The sequence below is a fragment of the Aspergillus brasiliensis genome (assembly GCF_001889945.1).
Source record: "Aspergillus brasiliensis CBS 101740 unplaced genomic scaffold ASPBRscaffold_5, whole genome shotgun sequence".
NCBI classification, from domain to species: Eukaryota; Fungi; Ascomycota; class Eurotiomycetes; order Eurotiales; family Aspergillaceae; genus Aspergillus; species Aspergillus brasiliensis.
This window is the reverse complement of record NW_027137446.1, coordinates 642522-661117: the sequence shown is the minus strand read 5'-3', so window position 1 is coordinate 661117 and position 18596 is coordinate 642522. Positions and strand designations below refer to the sequence as shown.

The window sequence follows — 18596 nt, the reverse complement described above, 5'->3', positions numbered from 1 at the left end:
TTTCTGACCACGCAGATTGGCTTGGGCATTACTACGATTCGGATCCTTGTCCTCAAGGCATGCATTGTGTAGCAGGTTTCATTTACTGATTCTTCAGATGATACATTACTTTACTGGGTCTTCTTGACCTTCGCCGAGGCAGGCTCCGAGTAGAGCCACACGAACACGAAGGCCAGGAACCCGCCGATCACAGACCACAGGCCGGCGATCCAGACCCATCCTCCGCTGATCTTCCAGCTGCGGGGGTACTCGTTGTGAGCGAAGTGACGGACAGTCACCTCGTGCTTTTCCTCGATGTTGGTGAGGAACGGGCGCTTGTAGTTGACGCGGAAGGAGAAGATACCGTGCTGGTCAGGGACGGTAAATTGCGTGCTGTAAATAGTGCTGTTCTCGGTGCGGGCGGTAGGCTCCAGCTTCAGGCGGTGGAAGGGAGAGAGCATGGTGAACTCGAGCTGCAGGGCATCATCGGCGGGCACCTCGAAGGGAATGTACCCGTCATAGCTGTACTCGGAGATCTCAATGCTGAAAACCTATAGGGACACGTCAGCAGGGGTTGGGCGGCTATGTTGTAGATGGGGGATTGGACACATACGGTCTCGTTCTTGATGCGGTAGATGGTGGGGTTCAGGTCCTCGGCAGTAAGATCATCCTTAGCCAGATGGTGCTCGATCTTGCCAACCTTGAGGACACCGGTCTCCTTGAAGGTCCAGGCAGTCAACTGCTTGGCGAACTCCTGGTTGGCCGTACCGGTCTCCTTTCCGTTGCCGGGCGCCTTGACGGTCGCGGAGAACCACTTGTCCTGGAGACTCTCCACAGAGCCGAGCAGGGTGAAGCGAGATGATGCACGGGTCTGCATGGCGGAGACGAGAGCCAGCTGAGAGCCGGTCGCCCAGACATCCTCTCCCGCAGACAAATCTTCCTTGGGGTTGTAGCTGTAGGCAGTCGCAGGGGCGCGCAGGATAGGCGCAATGAGAGCGTGGTCGCCGAGCGTGTGAGGAGCAGCCCGAGGCAAAGCCAGGACACCCTCTCCGTCGAAGAAAGCCTTAGTATCGGGTCTCAAGGGGCCAGGGCGCTGGAGGAGAAGAACATCATGCTTTTCGGCCGCGGACAGGGTATCGTAGTTGAAGTGGTCGACAACGACAGACGAACGGTCGGTAGCGAGGTGAAGGTCAAGTTCCAGGAGCAACGAGCTGATGGCGCTAGGAGTGGTGGATTTGCCCGAGAGGGCGAGGAGGACGTTACCGTCCTTGTTCAGAAAGTCGACGATGTTCTTGGGGCTCAAAGAAGGTCCGAATCCTGAGGTCACTGGGTCAATTGCTTGTTCCTTGTAGCTAACATTCGGATCCTGCAGTCGCCGCTAACCTTTGGACCTGGGAGGCAGGAGAAGAAGGTGGTCGTAAGCCCTCTCGCCCAGATCGAAGAGGGAGAGCTTGTCGCTCTTGGGAGATTCGAAGACGAGGTCATATCCGCGAGCTAATTGCATATATATCAGCACAACTCCACTCGATTTCCTCATTCTTCCGATACTGTAATCCGAGTACATACCCTCTAGATCACTCCAAAATGTAGAGTAGAGATCCTTCTCCGATCCATCCTCCAAAACAACCAGCAGACGGTTCCCCGAACTACTGAGCGCATGTACAACAGCCAAGAAGCCAAACAGAAAGAGGGAAAGAGACCACCGCATTTTGAGTGGAAATTTTCCGCACAGCGGAGGAACGAATTGAGAGAAAGAAGCAAACCACACACACACAGAAGATGATGTATTGTCGTTTGGAGGAAGAGCTCGTCCAGAGAGAGAAAGAAAGTAGTAACTACATACGTAGACACTCTCCCCAAACGGGCGACGTGTTTGGACCGAACGCCAAGACCCGGCAAATCCACTTTTGGCGGCTTTCGTCACCTTCAATCAACCTCCATCGAGTCGTTTCCCCTCGCCCGTCGCAATCCGCCTGATTGAACCCCGACCTCAATTGCCTACCTCCTCCGCATCTACCGAAGGTTCAAATCGCCTCCCCGGTCTCAATTAGAATTCCATCCTCCAGATCGGATATTCTTCCTCTTATCCGCCCTCCCGAACAACCCTCCGCAACAACCCGCGAAAACAAAAATCCTTGAAACACAATGTCGACGCCTCAGTTCTGGTCCACGCCTCTCCGCTACCTCCGCTGGGCTTCTCACGAACGTCCCGCCATCTTCTACTCTCTTATCATCGGCTCCATGGGCCCCGTCGCTCTCGTCGGCTTGCCCCCGCTCAGACGTGCCTTGGGCGACGTTGACCCGGAGCCTATCCCCATGTCTTATCCCAGTATGATACAGCCCCCGGCTTCCGATCGTTCTCCTTCAATTGAGTTCTGCTTTGTATTCGGAATCAATCAATATGTACATACTGACATACTCGCGCCTCGCGATCAATTTAGTCCCCTCCGGTCCCCGCACATTCCCCAAGGGTTACGATGACGAGTAAATCCGCCCCAGCGATTATGGCAACATGGGGAAGGATAAAGGGTGGATGGATGATGGCCGTGTGACCGATGACTAGCAGCTCTTAGTTCTACCTGAACATATGAGAACAGGGTGCGGCTCCGGCGTTGATAGACTAGAGAGGAAAGGGATATATCCACGCGTGTCTCGTGTCCGATCTGGGGTTCATGGGTATCTTTTCCTACGTTGCATGTGCCCCCCTCATCTCCTGACAGGCATGTTTATACCCTTGTGCTTGCGGCAGGGAGGGGTAAGTGCTGTGGGTGGGTTATTAAGATGTATGTGTGTGTGTATTTATTGTATGTGAAAATGGTTACAGAGCGGAGTTAATTTCATTTGATCCTATTTCATTCTTGTTTTTTTGTTGTTCGTGATTATGCTGGTAGCAAGCGGTGTGGTCTCTGTGGTAAAGATATATGGCCATGAAAAGGACTGCGTGATAACCAGCAACCAGCGGAATATTGCCTCGAATTCACCATGAACGCGCCACAAGGGACTACTAAACCTGAGTCACAATGGAAGTGCCGAGAAAAGGAAATGCCGATGAAAATAAAGAATGAAAACAGAACCGGAAAGAGGTAAACGAAGTATTAAGTAGTAAGAGACAAGGCAGAACAAGATTGAGTCAACATAGTGTACACGAAATGCAACCACAAAAGCTGCCAGTCAATCATGGTGCTGAATCTCATCCGTGTCGCCTTCAACACCGACAGCTGACGCCATGAATACAGGGCTCGCGTGCCTAAAAACCCCATTATCGTTATCATCCCACGGGGTACATGGAATCTCCGCTGCGAAGTCTGCAAAAGCCGGTAGCGCAGCCAGATCGACATCTGTTTGAGCCGTAGTATCGGCTTCATTTTCCCACAGACCTGAACTCACAAAGCTCGTGAGGGAGTCATCTGTGAGCTCTGGCTCATGGATGATGGGGGTCATGTCTGGCTCGTGGACCATGGGAGTCCTTTCTCGCTGTCCAGGGTTGCTAGTGCGATATTCTTCGGCCCCGGGAGGAGAGGTCGGGGACCATGACCCTAGTACGGGCAGAGGATCCCCGTTAGCTATCTGAAGATTGTTCTGAGGGGGCTGGGTTTCACTGTTTCCACCTTGACGATCAGCATCGTTCATGTCCGGCAAAACATTGCTCACGGTCTGAATAAGAGCTACGTCTTCTTGTGCAGGCCTATCTGCCAGCCAAGGAATATCATGCCGAGTAACTTCGCAGCACGTCAGATAGGGGAGTTCACCCCAAGCACCAGGGTCGAACCGCGATCGATTTACCAGCAGATCTGCTACCAGAGGCTTTACGGCGTTCTTCAAGAGATTGAGTCGCGCTTCCATGGTTTCAATCTCGTCTTGAGCTATGGGCAGCAAGACAAGTTGGGTATCGGGGTCAACGACATTCAGATACGCGTGCCCGCCAGTATTAATGGCGCGATAAAATGCAGCACCACCATCCTGAGAACGATACGTCTTGTAATCAGCTATGCATTGGCATAGCCACTTCCGATATATGGCCCTGGTCATCCACATGTAGACGTCTCTATCTTGGGTTTCGTCAACGGGAGTGTCGAGGATTTCCATGTCGGTCAATTTCTTATGATATTCTAGATCCTGATGCTTTCTTTTGCAAATCTCTCGGATTCTGTCCGACAAAGAGGTGTACCCTTGATCAGTCATAAAATTCCAGCGGCCGACGGTGTGGACTATCGCTTCCTGGAAGATGGTGACGGATTGTATCTTCAACCCGAAATTCGCCCAACCGATTGGGTCGTTAGATATACAGCGATAAAGCTCCTGGCCGTATCTTTCAAGTTCTGCACCGAGAGTAGGAAAAATGAATTCGGCCGCGTCGATATCTACGGCCAATTCGACGACCCTCCAGCTATTGTCCAGTATATTCTTTGCAGGGTCATCGTCATGTAGATTGGGAGGTAGCGTATAGAACATCTTGAAGATGTTTTCCCAGCATCTGCGTGTCCTTGCAGGCCAGACTCGGGTGTATTCGAAAGCCTGAAAGCCTGGGGCTTCGCTTCTTACTTGCCGCGGCACCTACCAGTGCTCGTTAGAACCCCAGCCGAGACAGATGCTCTGATCGTAAGGAGTCTACTTACTTGAATCTGAAACGCTCCGTACCTATGAGCAGCGTGGCCGACGAGTTCGAGGTTATAGACACCTAAGTGATCCATGCCCTGCAAGTGTGGCAAAGGATCCGGAGTGTTCAACGTTCCTACCAGGCCTCCCAGAACGCTGGAGTAGGCAGCAAGCGCCCCTGAATGGAGATGGTACACATCCGGATGGATAGTGAGCTTGACATTACCATCAGCGTACTGCGGGAAGTTCGAATATTCCATTTTTGATGCAACTAATGATGATTCTCAGAAACTTATCGCCAAAGCAGTGCAAAAAGCAATCTCTGGGACCGTTCAGGATCATGATCATGAGCAATTTATAGCGAGGTGGCCGTGTGAACGACGCCGAGAGAATAGAAGTGACTGATTGCATCGCTGCCTCGATCCTGTTCAGTGCTTCACAATATGCTAGTCCGGGGGTGTCCTATACAATACTCGAGTGTTGTATAGTGAATGAGTTAACGAGGGTCCAACTTCAGTGTGTGTTACGATCAGCAATAACTGGCACAAGGTGGAACAATAGACACCTGGGGAGGTTGGCTATAAGTTGGAAGTTGTATAGAAGGAAAGGGAGATTCACTCGGTCTGCTGTTGCAACAGATACGAATACGCAGGTCCATCCCCACGTATTGAATTGGAATACACAAGGTAGTGAAGGCAAATGAGATCAAATCGAGCATTTTAACAGGTAGATACAGCTATTGTTGAGGTCCCGCTGCTTCAGCAAGTGGTCTTCTATGATTTACATCAATTAGCTTGCTTTGCATCTGAATCAGAGCACCAAGGCATGCAGACAGCCTTTTCCAATCCAGGAGTGTTTAAGGTGCGCACAGGCAAGGGGTCAGGTACAAGATAACACACTGGCTTGACTAAGTAAGTCGATTATTATACCCTTGGGTCAATGCGATAGCCATCGAAGAACCAGCGAACCACAATAATAACGCCGTATATGCTCATATCTACATATAGCTCGTGAACAGCATCACTGTATGTCATCAAAGGCCCCCGGCTGATATTTTCCTGAAATCAGTTGGCGCTCCATTGGACTCAACATGTAGGAGATGGTCGAATAACACCGATTGAAGAAGAAGACTGTGGCACAAACGCATGAGAATACCACGACCAATACACCACAGAGAAAACCAGACAAGGGAACCAAAACCCAACAAGGCAAAAAAAAAAAAAGAAAGAAAGAAAGAAAGCGACAAAGCAGAGCAATGGCTGGAATTACAACAGACAAAGCCAAAATGCCTCCTCGTAAATCCATCACGTTATAGCTTGGATCGACCAAGCTTTACACCAAGGAAAAAGACGGCCGTGTGCCTCGCGCAATGGAGCGATAACCAGGCCGACCAAGAGCGCGAGGCAACGTCTCCATGGACGTTAGGTAGAATATCAAGAGTATATCAGGAATAAGAGGGATGGTGTCCAGGAGAAAGAATATCCGATGATCCTAGGATGTGGCTCCGGTAGTTGCAAGTTGTTTCCGACAAACGATGATGCACGCTTTTTCCTTTCCGGTCTCATGTTCCTATACGCAAAGAAAGGAAGATTGGTCCGTCAGGGCTCTGAGGATAAGCAGAATGTGGATTTATCTGCATGATCCCAAGTACGATGTGGACTGTTAAGGACAAACAAATGCGGTTCATAAGATATAAACCGTAGAAAGCAGACATTGACTTTCTTTACCTAGTCCGGCGAGGGGCTTCCCCGCCTCTGGCTGGTTGTGGCCTATTGCGGTCTGCCGGGGGGTATGTTGCCTCAGGAGTGTATCTGGGATCCATTCCTATCCGAGGGTCCGGGGCTGTGGTAGTAGGGTACGGGATCCCGGTGGTAACTGGAGAATAGTCCTGTTCGGTTTCATAGCCAGGCCCGGGATACCTGGGGGCATTGCTCCTTCCATTCTCATATACATAGCCAGGGCCATACGTGTATGACGACGGGTGCATTTCAGCAGTCACTGGAGGTTGGCCGGAAGTAGTGTATGGGATCTGACCACTAGGGTAGGGGTTTGGGGCAGATCCATAGGGTGAATGGTTGGGCCCGGTGTAAGTTGACGCAGGTGGGTACGGGGGACTTTGAGTCGCCTGGTACGATTGCGCATATGCATCCACCATGAATGGCTGAGCCGGGGGAGGTGCTGAGTAGGAAGGTGGAGGAGATGGCCCTCCCTGCTGACGTCCTTCATGAACGGCAGCCACTGGGTAGGTCGCCGGGGGCATGCTGGGTGCCTGGGAGTAGCTATGTTCTTGTTGGTAACTACCTCGGGGATAGCCCTGGTCAGCCCGACGTAGAACATCGGCCTCCCACCGAGCCGAGTCTTTCTTGAGGTCAGCAATCATCTCCTGTAGCACAATCAATGTGTTAGCCGGCCATGTGCTTTCTCGTCTGGGGAATACCACGAAGAATACAAACATACAGAGGTGAGATTCCGGTAGGCGCGAATGAAATAACCCTGACGACCCTGTTTCACATTTAGTCAGTTACTGATCCAGCCAGAAGAGCACATGCCGCCCATATGTTCGGGGTGATTGTTCGTATCATTTTAGAGAATCGCATAGGAAAAGCAGCGGGGCACAGACATTGTGGTTTCCGGGTCTTACGAGCGCATCATTTCCAAGGTAACGGCAAATGTCTGCTTGGATGACTTCCCGGCTGATACCATCGCCAGGAATGAAGTATTCGTTTTGACGCTCCGGGCGCCCCTCATATCCAAGACGGCCAGTCATTTTCTTTTTGTTTGTTTGTTCCAGGATACGGTCTCCAGTATTAATGTAATTATAGGCAACGGGATCCAAATGGCCAAAGGAGGTCCGGGAAAATCAGGAAGAGCCGACGGGTCCAGAGGAAAGTGGTGGCAGATGATCTCTCTTGGGGGAGGAGGGGAGTTGATTGAGGGGAAGAAGAAACAGCACGAAGTACAGTTCTATGAGACAGCGTCCGGGAACTCCAAGGCTGAGAAATAAGGCTAATCCGACTTTTGGTTGACACAAGCACACATGCAGAACACGAAAAGGCGACTTAGAAGAGAGGTGGAATCCCAGGGTTGGTTATATGGCTCTTGCTCCGAGAGAATAAAAGAAACAAATCCCGGTAAGAGCGTGTTTTTTTTTTTTTTTGTCCACGGCGGTTGTCAAGAATGGATGCAAGGTATATAGGTCACTTCCAGCATTAAGCAAGTCGCAAACGAAAGAGACAGTAACCTCCTTCAATAGGTCCGGCAGGTGAGGAAGAGACGAGAGAGAGAGCTCAACGTGTGAACGTGAACGTGGACTCTGGATGATGGAGAATATAATCTCAGATGAAATTGAGAAGAGGGAGATGGGGTGGGAGAAAAAAGGCCTTTATTTCTCTCCTAGGTGGCACCTCCGGTTTCTTTGGGAATAGTGGATAGGATGTTCTTTTCACTTCAACACTCCCGGACACAGACTCTATTACCTTTTGAACTGGCAGGGAAATAACCAGGCCAGAGGGGAAGAGAGAGGGGGAGGGAGGGAGTGAAGGAAGGGGAGAGATGAGGAGAGGAAAGAGAGAGGAAAGCAGGAGGTTTGTCGGAGTTCGGGGGGAGGAGGAGGAGGAGGCGGGAGGAAGAAGGTTTGTATGGGAGGTTACGGCGGCGAAAAGAGAAGGGAGGGGGGAAGAGGGAGAAAAAAGGGAAAAAATGAGACAGCCGGGGAGGAAAAAAAGATAAGAGGGCGAGAAAACCTGCAGGGCGGGCGGCGAAAGAGGAGCAGCAACTACTAACTAGACTGTGGACTACTTACTACACCAAAGACTAAAAGAGGAGGGCGGGCAGCCAGTGGGTTTCGTGATGGTGAAGCTGGCCGAGGGATTGATTGGGCTGTTGGGCCATCTTTGGGCTGCCTGGCCATGTCTGGTGCCACGACTGACTCCACTCCATCCGACGATTAGACCCTCCCCGGCAGCACGATGAGCGCGCGATGACTCCCACTAGAAACTTGCATCGACTAATGAGGCGTAGGCGCCGGGGTCATGGAAGGCGAGGGTGCAGACGATTTTCCTGTCCCTACCCGTGCGGCTTGATTGTGAATATTGCTCGAAGCAGAAGGATAGTAAAACTAAGTAGTATTATTGCTGATGCTGCTGGTGCATGCTGACGCTGACCGAGGGCACTGATGATGCGGATGGCGTTCGAGAATCCCCCTAATAGGGTGACGAACTGGTAAATTATGATTTTATTTTTCTATTCTCGATTTCCTCATTAAATGTTGATCACATTTTTTTGAATATCTAAATTCTCTTAATGGAGGATGATGATCCAGTTAATAATGAATGATTCAGTTGGGTTATTAAGAGAATATCAACCAGTACTAACAACATGTATACTGTCTCATATCCCCCATTATCACTATATTTTATATTCAAATATTTAATATTGTTGTTGTCTGTCAGTCCCATAGTTGGGTACTTGCTGGGTAGATGGATACCTCTTCAGATATTCCCGAAGAATCACGAGCCACGGTTGATTGAACCGCGGAGAAATTCTGCCCGTTTGGGTGTCCGGCTATGGATCCATGGATAGCCGCTCAACGGTACTTGTAATATAATTGCGGGCAGCGATCAGAGTAACTAACGATCATACTGGATAGCCTCATTATTGTATGCTCCCATTCAATAGTCAGCTAATAGTTCTCAGCCTACTTTCTGCTGTTACTGCACAAGTAATGCTTTGCTTCTTCCACTCACCAACCAGATGGATGCACGACGGAGAAGACTGAACCTTGCAGTTATCTCAACGGTTTCCCCCGGGTCTTGTCGGTCTGCCCAATGCCCAGCGTTGGATGACTCAGCCGCAACTACACAAAAAGGTTTCATTCCCAGTGGTACGGAGGACGGAGTACCGGCACAAATAGTTGAAATTGTGCATCCATGTTTGTTGTTAATGCGGTGACAGTGATGGCAGGAGGCTGCAGTTGAAACTATTTGCTGCGAGGCATCAAAACTGCATTCAGGGAGATGTACGGGGTATATCAGAACCATTCAAAGTTATTGGTTGAATGTTACATTGACTGGGCGCTCTTGCTTTGTGCTCCTGCACGACTGAGAACCTCAAGGCTACTACTAGTACTACCCCTTTTTTTGCCAAAATGCCTTTCATCATTGCACGTATTGAGTAACTATTTAGTAGTAGGTAGCAGCTGGCGGAGGCTGGTAACTGATCAAAACAAAGTACCACAAAGTAAGAGGCATACTACGGAACTGCTACTTCCTAACTACATACTCATACAGACCGACCACCCGAAGTACCACCGACTCCATGGTTTCTTAGTAGAGGACCTCATACTAGGCACGGAGTACTCCGTAGCCCGGACAAGGGTTTTTTTTTTTTTTTCCTCACAAATCGGTCGCATCTGGTACCTGCAAGGTAGCGACTAGCCCCGTCACCCAGAGAAAGTACAACTAGTCTCCTGGGTACTTTGTGCTCCCGTTCAATCTGCAGCTAAAGAACCCAAGGATCTGTCGCTGCCGAACCCGCCCTTGTCATAGCCAGTCAAATTGGCGCGCGCGGTGGACACTGCAGGTTGGGCAGGAATGCGTGGCGGCTTTGGGCACTCATCCGCCCGTTTTGTGTCCCTGCCACTAAAATCCATCTCTCTCTGTCTCTCTTTGCCCCCTCTCCACTCACTCGCTCATTCACTCAGTCACTCCCTTCCCACCATCACCCACACACACACACACACCACACCCAAAGGAAGGTTACCCTCCCTCGGCACTCCTCTCACTCCATCTCCTCCTTCAGGATCATCCTCGATCCTCCATTTAAGTGGGTTTGGCAGGGCAAATCCATGAATGAACACTTTCCATTTATCCCGCTTAGAGCGCTGAATGGGGCATTTCTGGTGATGGCTGGCTCGCTTGTTTGGTTCCCGGTGGGAATTCCAATCTTGGTACTAATCTAATGTGGTGACTTGTGAGTCTATCTGACAGGGATCTATATGAACGAAGCGGAGAAGAGGGCAAATCATCCCACTTTAGAATCGATCGAATTCCGATAGAAAATAGAGGAGACTTTTCGATTTGATGATAGCAGATAATCTACGGAGTACTATTACCACAGTGAGAGGAAGAAATATGAATGAGTACCAAAGGTAAACCAAATAGCAGCATCTCGTAAATCCCCTTCCACAACTTCGTATCCCTCTTGGGTAAGTCCGAACTGTAAGGACAGGAGAGTACGTCTTCACAATTCAACATACCCACAGCCCCCTCCTCTCCATGAAGCAACCTGGCAAGAGCACTTGACCATCCTTGGCCAGCTGCATGATCGACCATCTCGGTTCCCTTACAGCAACCAGATACTGGTCGGATGTTCCTTGATTCGCAACCCTCCCCCCAGAGGCAACAGCCACCACCGACTGACCGAACGAACCAATCTGTGCGGTCTCGAAGCCATGCTTCTAGCTTCTGTAACACCGTCAGATGCTCCCTGTTGCCTTCTTGAGTGTTTTAACTTTGCTTCGCGCGGCTATCACCCTCCTTCACATCAAACCCAGCCCCCATCAGCGCCAACAGTGTCCGACATGGAGTGTCACACACTTTCCGACCCATTTTCATCAAAGTCCGACAAGGCGTTCTCTCCCACCACCAGGGGGTTGTTGCCATATTCCAATAGCATAGCCTATAGTATCAGCATGGCGGTGAGACCCCATGGACCAAGTTTTGGGGACCCATCCTTCGCTCGAATGACATCCGTCCAGGTGTCAAGTTTGTCGCATGGTCACCATACTAGTGGCTGCACCAACCCTATCGAGTTCGCAGGTTGAATAAAAAAAGAGGCAGACTACTACTGTATTGATCATGCATATGCTGGCCACACTCAAATCAGATCACATTCTAATCTCACCGAAGACACACATGCATATAAAACATTAATAGTTTGGAAAGCAAGAAGCGCCATGGCAACATTGCATTCTCAGTCAAAAAGGAAGTCGGTCTTGCAGTCTGAAAAACTCAAGGCTACCGAATGATATATTGTGGCTTCAGTTTGACACTGACTCGACAGCTGCTGCCTTGAGTAAGACATCTTGAGAGGCGAAAGGAACGGGATGGATGCCCGACACTCTGTTTTGGTTTGCAATGGGAAGATCATGCCAATAACACTGGCGAGGGCCATGTGACCGGCGAGCTTGAGCTCTGAGGGCGATGATATCATCCCTTCATCTGATCAGAAGGTTCGACATGCACCGCATGACTTCACGTCAAGGGCTGGGTTGAAAACAAATTTCGATCAGTGAAGATTTTGGTTGATGCCTTATGTGCATTAGCTAAATGATCCTTCCTTCTTTGGTCGGGAACACGCATTAACGCATTACTGCTTCCTATAGCGGTATGATCAGTTGCGACTTGGTAAATCGTAAGGTTCAGAGTAGTAAGCAGCATCCTCATCATCCAAACTCGAAGTGGTGCCTAGTCGCTAGAACCAAAATCAGTTTGGCATAGGTTGTCTAAGTCAAGCTTGCAAAGCACCGAAATGAAGGGTGAGCTCTGGCAAAAAGGAGACATGCCACGACACTCGCAGTGTCGATTAGATTGCTCGATCGCGATGCAGCCGTTCGACAAATCTAAGCTAATCCTATTCGGGATGTGGTCTTCCCGAGTCAACGGTTGCAACTTCAGATCTTGACCTTCCAATGCGAAGTCAAGCCCGACTTCTTCACAGAAGGTGGTGTCACGTCCAGGATACAGCAATACGATCTTATTTAGCGTGAAGTTATTAAACGGCCTTCCGCAATGACTATAGCACTACCCTTTTCAATATGTCACGCTCTTCCCCGGAACCCGTCCCGCCGTCGACTTTTACGTCCGGCGATTCCTTGAAGACCGAATCACGCTACACCTACCGTCACCTACAACTTCTCCGTCAAAGTTCAACAGCAAGCCCTTTGCGAGTGATCGCGCATGTTGATCTCGATGCCTTCTACGCACAATGTGAAATGGTGCGCCTTGGGACACCCCGCACGGTGCCCTTAGCAGTACAACAATGGGACTCGCTCATTGCAATCAATTATCCAGCCCGATCCTTCGGTATAACAAGAATGATATCGGCAGGAGAGGCCAAGAAGCTATGTCCGGAGATCGTTCTACAACATGTGGCCACGTTCCGGGAAGGAGAGGGCGGGAAATGGGCCTACAGACATGATGCGTTCAAGCGGATGAATACCGACAAGGTGTGTCTCGATCCATACCGGGCGGAGTCGCGTAAAATCTTGAAGGTGATGAAGGAGGAATTATCGAGATGGCAAAGAGAGCTAGTTGGTGGCGAACGGGGAGCTGGTGCTCAGTCTCCCATACAGAACGCTGGTCTTGAGAAAGCTAGCGTTGACGAAGTCTTCATTGACCTGTCACCTCTCGTGCATGGTGTCCTCCTTCAACGATATCCTGAGTTGAGAGCTGAATCTCAAGGCGATGATCGAGTCACTCCACTTCCTGTCCCGCCTACGACTGCGTTGGAGTGGAACTCCGAGGACTGCTTGGTCGATCTGAATGAGAATGAGACGGAAGTCGATGATCCCGACTGGGATGATATTGCTATGCTGATAGGGTCTGAAATCATTCGATCGGTCAGGGCAGCTGTTTGGGATCGGCTTCACTACACTTGCTCTGCGGGTGTAGCTAAGAACAAAATGATGGCAAAACTAGGGAGCGCATGCAACAAGCCGAACAAGCAGACTATTGTGCGGAATCGTGCTGTACAACGTTTTCTTGGCGGTTACAAATTCACAAAGATTAGGATGCTTGGGGGTAAACTTGGTGACCAGGTTACTGCAATGTTTGGAACAGAACAAGTGAGTGACCTTCTGAAGGTATCTCTGGAGCAATTTCGCGCCAAATTGGATGACGATACTGCTACCTGGCTGTATGGAATCATCCGGGGAGAAGACAAGAGTGAGGTCAATTCGCGGACACAAATTAAGTCGATGCTTTCAGCGAAGTCTTTCCGGCCAAGCATAAACTCTGTTGACCAGGCAGACAAATGGCTTAGTATTTTTGCGGCCGACATATTTGGCCGCCTTGTCGAGGATGGCATTCTCGAACACAAGCGCCGCCCAAAAACAGTTGCCTTGCATCACCGTCAAGGAGCTCAGGTTCGCTCCCGTCAAATCCCCATTCCCGGATCTGTGCCAATCAATGAAGCATTACTCTTCGAACTTGGTAAAACACTTTTTCGGCAGGTCATAACAGACGGACGAGCATGGCCCTGCGCCAATCTTTCCTTGAGCGTCGGTGGGTTCGAAGACGGCGTTTCGAAGAATCGGGCAATAGATTCTTTCCTCCTTCGGGGTGAACAGGCAAAGTCCTCACCATCAAAAAGGGATTTGGTAGCTGATGAGTCGTCGGATGTTCAACAGCCCGATGAAAAGCGCAGGAGATTGGAGAATAATGGCATTCAGCGGTTCTTTCTCAAACCGCCGGATACTGACATACGGCCTGACCAGGACGATCCTGAAGCAGCAGGTATGGGAACCGAATATGACGAGCATGCAGAATCAGGCCTGCAGACCAAGGAGCTCTCTCCTGAGCCAGTAGAGACGCTGGCAGGGGGTTATACCTGCAGTCGCTGCGGGAGCGTTCTACCAGAGCACGAGAAAGGTGAACATGATGATTGGCACTTTGCCAAAGACCTGGCAGATGAGGAACGACAGGCATCTAGCGTTCCTCCACAGGCTCCAGGACCCACAAGCAGACCAGGCGCTTCTAATGCACGTAATAAGGCCAATCGTAGTAGTCGGGGTAAGCCAGAAAAGGGGCAAACTCGTCTTAAGTTTGGATAATGCCTTGAATTACATATATATCCAGATACCAAAGTATACATAATTTGGGATCAAGTACAGTCAGTACCTTTGCCAATGAATGAAACAAATGGAAAACATATTCGATATGCACAGATTGGAAAGTCGTGATAAGGCTGTACCAACTACTCCAATGTAAGATACAGTGAAAATGAAGTCACCTCTCCCTTATATCCTTACTCTCCGCTTTCTGCTTCTGCTTTCTCAACTTCCTCCAACGCCTTCCGTAACATCTCCTGCGTACTTTCCCTGGGGAATTCCCGTTGTGCCGCCTTTAGTCCGTCTTTCCAAAGGCGCCATTTTTTCATATTAAAGCGCCGGCGCGGAGGTGGATCATCGTCATCTCCATATACCCGTTTGATTTGGCAATTCTCCCACACACGCTGGCCTGCATAGATATACCAGATACATGCAGTGCGCACAGCCTCCTCTATCAGTTGATCACACTCAAATGCCGATCGACATGAATAGAGTGCGTACAGGGATACATCCATGGGATGGCGAAGATGATCTGCCTTCGCAGTAATCTGCGCCATGAAAGCGTTCCGGTTCTCCCACTCCTGGAGGTCGCTTGGAGGATACTCCTTCTGGGGATCCTCATCGACCTGCTGGGCATATTCTGAACCCCCGTGCGGTATCAGCAGTTCAATCAATTGACAAGAAGGCTGATGAAAGGAAGGGAGCAGGAGGATATGAAAAGCAGGTACAGCTTACGGGATCTGTATCTAAAGCCATACATATCAGCTAAGTACACTTCAAGGTAGGGAAGCTGAGTCCACAGTTTCAGGTCGATCGCTGTAGGACTCTGGCCCGTAGCAGGATCGATGATCTCGACATGCTGGAGCTGGATAATGAAGTCGATGAGATTGCGCTGCTGCGCAGCTGGGGTGAGATTGACGAATTCTACCATCAGGAACATAGTATTCCATGTATGATTGCCATCGATCTCAGACAGCGGTTCCTGTTGTCCTTGGTGGAGGTCCTCGCGTATCTGGAGAAGCCGTTGGACGGCCTCTGTGGGAGAAACATCAGGATTGCGAGCCAAGTCATGAATGACTTGGTATTCTGGTAGCTCAAGGAGCTCTTCACCGAAGTCTTCCATGATAATGACTCGAGGCTTAGAAGCAAGGTGCAAGACGCAATTCGAGTGTTTTGGATAATGAGTGTGGTTGCAGTGAGACAAGTCGCAACTTCAAGGTCGTGTTTAGCGCAAAATACCAATCATTGCATATAAGCGAACCACGAAGTTGGTTTACTCCCTCTTCCAATGCCTCGCTACCATGATATTAACTGTTAACATAGGTGGTACTTGAGACCTTCTCAAGAAATAAAATGAATTATTGGGTGCTAAACCGTCAATCATCGATCTGTTGAGGCGATGAATAATATACTATCATCATCATAGGATCGCTCAGCCAACAATATACAATTTCACCGGCAGCTGAACCACGGTTCCACGACTTCGCTAGATCAACCAACTTCAACTACATCATTTCCACATGGCTTGGAGATCTATACCAGCCATTTTGAGTCATTCCACCACCTCGAAGAATAACGTGGTGGCTCGTAACCAACGAGCACTGGGGAGAGTCTCGGGCAGAGAACCGCGTGCTGCAGCATGACATCAGCCGACTCAGCCGCGGGGTCGCTTCCAGGCTGGACTCGCTCGGATGCCTATCATCATCTTGCACCCAGATATTTTCCATCACTGACATAATAGGACTAACGGTATCGCTAGGCCTATTTTCTTACGGTGGGATGACTTGATCGTCTCCTGCTAGTGTCGTGCTTCTGTCGCATAGCAGCTGGTCCTGCCTCCTGTCTGCTTCGTCGCTCATACAGCAGCTGCTTGGGACTGTCGCACACCAGCCTTAACCGCCTGGCGAGAACAACCCGCTGTCTATCCCTTACAAGCCGCACCTTGAAAACTTTGAAGACATCTTATCCCGTTCATAACTCTAGCCATTGCAATCTTCCTTTATTTAGTCTTAACGACACAACATGCCTCGACGGGGTCGTGCTCGGGAATACGATGAGGAGGATATGTACGAAGTTGAGCGTGATGTGTATCCACGACGAGGCAGGGATGAGCGTTTCTTCGAGGAGGATTTAAGATACAAGCGTCGAGGCTCAGAGGGACTACCTGTCGACAAGCTGGAACGATTACACCTTGAAGCACAGAGGAAACCCGAGATTGTCCGTGAGGCTCATGGCTATCCCCGTGATTTAGCGCCAGCGATTGCCAGGCGCGAGCTAGAAGATCTTGATTTACCTCCTCGTGAGAGACCGCGCCGCTTGAAGAAGGACTGGGATGAACAACCCCCTCTCCGCAGACGGCCCCGTTCGAAGGAACGGGATATAGAGGAAGATATCATGTTTCGCGAGGAAACGGACCTAAGATACACTGAGAGCGAGTCCGACGGTGATATCGTTGTTGTACCGAGAAAAGAACGACCGGCGCATCGACGCAGGTACGAGGTTCCAGAGGCTCCACCTAAGCCACGCAGTCGAAGTCTCCTGGAGGAAAGCAGACTGCGAGAAATGGATTACCAAAAAGATGACGTGCTGCTTCGAAGGCCCGATGTGAAAGAACACCATAGGAGGCACCGCAGTGGCCCATTTTATGAAAGATCATCACATTCACGACACAGACACAGATCACACCGGCATAAAAATATCGACGATGCTGACGACGAGCTTGACGAAGAGATCGATGAGGAGGAAGTCTCGTTCTGGGACCCTAGGGAAAGAGGACCCGGGAGAAGTGTTGAGGAGAGGGAGATCATGTTTGAAAGGCGAGAGAGGTCGTCGTCTCCCGAAGTTGCGATTCCTAGAGTGCCATCGCCGCTGCGTGGAAGACCTGTTCGTGATGGTAAGAGCTGCCCCCTTCCATATTTGTTCCATCCTTGCTCATTCACATTCAATCGTAGGCTATAGGACAAAACCTAGCGTGTCTCGAGCTCATAGCCCTGAGATCACACTTACAGAAGCAGAATTTCGGGAACGGTATGTCTGGACAAGCTGAATTCTCAACTATAAGTCGCTTACCCTTTGATAGTGAGAGACGCCGGAAAGGACGAACAGACAAGGAAGAGGTCCTCATTCTTCGACGAGAGGAGGAGGACTTTCCTCAACCTCGGCGGGAAAAGGTTGTACCTATTGACCCTCCCAGGCCTAGGTCAATGGAGCGCGAAAAGGAAAGGCTTACAGTGATACGGCGGGATGGTAGCCATGAGTCGCTCGTCGAAGAAGAATTTGAAGAAGAGGAATTCTACAGGCTCCGTGGGCATCGCACTCCTCCTAGGAAGGACGTTAAAGCCATGGAAGAGCTGGATATTGTCAGAGCTGGACCCAAGGAAGAGAAACGGACTGAGATAGTGACCCAAGAAATCAAGCCTTCACGATACGCAGATCGTGAGTCTAAGCTTGTTGTTAAAGACGTGAAAGAGTCTGACGAGATCCCGGAACGACAACTTGGGCGAATAGGGCGACGATACGTTGGGCTCAAAGACCGCCGTGACAGTCTCTGGACTGAGATTACGAAGGATCTGGTAGTGAGGGAGGCCCTTGAGCGGTCTGGCTACGAGTATGAGGAGACCGAGTCCTTCTATTACATATTCTCCTACCTCGAGCAGGCATGTTTCACTTTTCTTTGTGTGGCCACCTGTCTATCCCCTACTGACAACCCTGCACAGAATGAAGTCGACGCACTGATTGAGCGCTCGGAAGAGATTCGGCGAGCACGCCGTCGTCGAATCCAAGAGATCCACCGTGAGCGAGCGTCTCTGCCTCGTGTCGCCGCTCCTCCTCCACCACCACCTCTGATACCTGCGGCGGACAAAGCAGCGCCCCTGCTTCTCGACAATCCACCACCACCTCCCCGCTTCGTTCGGGATGAGCGGCGAAAGAAGGAACGGGATCTGGTCGTCGAGGGCAACCGTTGGAGGGGCCCTCCGCGCCCAGGGCGGTGGTGAAACAGCGGACCTTGTGTTGAACTTATACTACGGCTCCAATATACCCTGGTCGGATGCAGACTCGAGTCTGTTTACATTTACAGATACCCATGTTGCTGTTGCTGTTGCTGTCAGGTTCCAGTCCACATCATGCTTGTCTATATACCCTCACATTTGGATAAAGCAGTACATGAATAGTATCTACCTTGCTTACTTGC

General features: G+C 50.3%; 7 protein-coding genes across 7 annotated transcripts; 3 read left to right on the top strand and 4 right to left on the bottom strand.

Annotated features, from left to right (window-relative positions):
• Positions 1–110: 110 nt before the first annotated feature.
• Positions 111–1687, bottom strand: ASPBRDRAFT_54336 (dolichyl-diphosphooligosaccharide-protein glycotransferase; the record flags this gene model as incomplete). The annotated part of the gene is made up of 4 exons (XM_067627214.1): positions 111–530; positions 593–1296; positions 1363–1473; positions 1546–1687. The coding sequence occupies 4 exons, from the start codon at positions 1685–1687 to the stop codon at positions 111–113; spliced, it is 1377 nt and encodes a 458-aa protein (XP_067479755.1).
• A 437-nt stretch (positions 1688–2124) lies between these two features.
• On the top strand, positions 2125–2467 carry ASPBRDRAFT_124566 (NADH:ubiquinone oxidoreductase subunit NDUFA3; the record flags this gene model as incomplete). The annotated part of the gene is made up of 2 exons (XM_067617706.1): positions 2125–2308; positions 2421–2467. 2 exons carry the CDS (start codon positions 2125–2127, stop codon positions 2465–2467), a joined length of 231 nt encoding a protein of 76 aa, XP_067479754.1.
• Positions 2468–2805: 338 nt separating this feature from the next.
• ASPBRDRAFT_541719 (uncharacterized protein) lies at positions 2806–4928 on the bottom strand. Its single transcript, XM_067627186.1, has 2 exons — positions 4596–4928; positions 2806–4533 (listed from the first exon to the last, which is right to left on the bottom strand). The coding sequence occupies exons 1-2, from the start codon at positions 4833–4835 to the stop codon at positions 3151–3153; spliced, it is 1623 nt and encodes a 540-aa protein (XP_067479753.1). The 5' UTR covers positions 4836–4928; the 3' UTR covers positions 2806–3150.
• Positions 4929–6298: 1370 nt separating this feature from the next.
• Positions 6299–7342, bottom strand: ASPBRDRAFT_123478 (putative transcription factor RfeG; the record flags this gene model as incomplete). The annotated part of the gene is made up of 3 exons (XM_067617604.1): positions 6299–6958; positions 7033–7077; positions 7196–7342. 3 exons carry the CDS (start codon positions 7340–7342, stop codon positions 6299–6301), a joined length of 852 nt encoding a protein of 283 aa, XP_067479752.1.
• Positions 7343–12391: 5049 nt separating this feature from the next.
• On the top strand, positions 12392–14407 carry ASPBRDRAFT_124716 (DNA-directed DNA polymerase eta; the record flags this gene model as incomplete). Its single annotated transcript, XM_067617722.1, has 1 exon — positions 12392–14407. One exon carries the CDS (start codon positions 12392–12394, stop codon positions 14405–14407), a length of 2016 nt encoding a protein of 671 aa, XP_067479751.1.
• A 194-nt stretch (positions 14408–14601) lies between these two features.
• ASPBRDRAFT_123207 (DUF3632 domain-containing protein) lies at positions 14602–15527 on the bottom strand (the record flags this gene model as incomplete). Its single annotated transcript, XM_067617579.1, has 2 exons — positions 14602–15044; positions 15140–15527. The coding sequence occupies 2 exons, from the start codon at positions 15525–15527 to the stop codon at positions 14602–14604; spliced, it is 831 nt and encodes a 276-aa protein (XP_067479750.1).
• A 506-nt stretch (positions 15528–16033) lies between these two features.
• On the top strand, positions 16034–18593 carry ASPBRDRAFT_42203 (uncharacterized protein). Its single transcript, XM_067624753.1, has 4 exons — positions 16034–17297; positions 17356–17431; positions 17484–18060; positions 18121–18593. The coding sequence occupies exons 1-4, from the start codon at positions 16427–16429 to the stop codon at positions 18397–18399; spliced, it is 1803 nt and encodes a 600-aa protein (XP_067479749.1). The 5' UTR covers positions 16034–16426; the 3' UTR covers positions 18400–18593.
• The last annotated feature ends 3 nt before the right edge of the window (positions 18594–18596 follow it).

Bases quoted from the DNA above. Each gene is read 5' to 3' on its own strand.
- ASPBRDRAFT_541719 (XM_067627186.1), bottom strand. From the start codon at position 4,835: ATGGAATATTCGAACTTCCCGCAGTACGCTGATGGTAATGTCAAGCTC. The intron at 4,534-4,595 runs GTAAGTAGACTC...GAGCACTGGTAG, and splicing joins ACGGAGCGTTTCAGATTCAA to GTGCCGCGGCAAGTAAGAAG.
- ASPBRDRAFT_42203 (XM_067624753.1), top strand. From the start codon at position 16,427: ATGCCTCGACGGGGTCGTGCTCGGGAATACGATGAGGAGGATATGTAC. The intron at 17,298-17,355 runs GTAAGAGCTGCC...ATTCAATCGTAG, and splicing joins TGGAAGACCTGTTCGTGATG to GCTATAGGACAAAACCTAGC. The intron at 17,432-17,483 runs GTATGTCTGGAC...ACCCTTTGATAG, and splicing joins GAAGCAGAATTTCGGGAACG to TGAGAGACGCCGGAAAGGAC.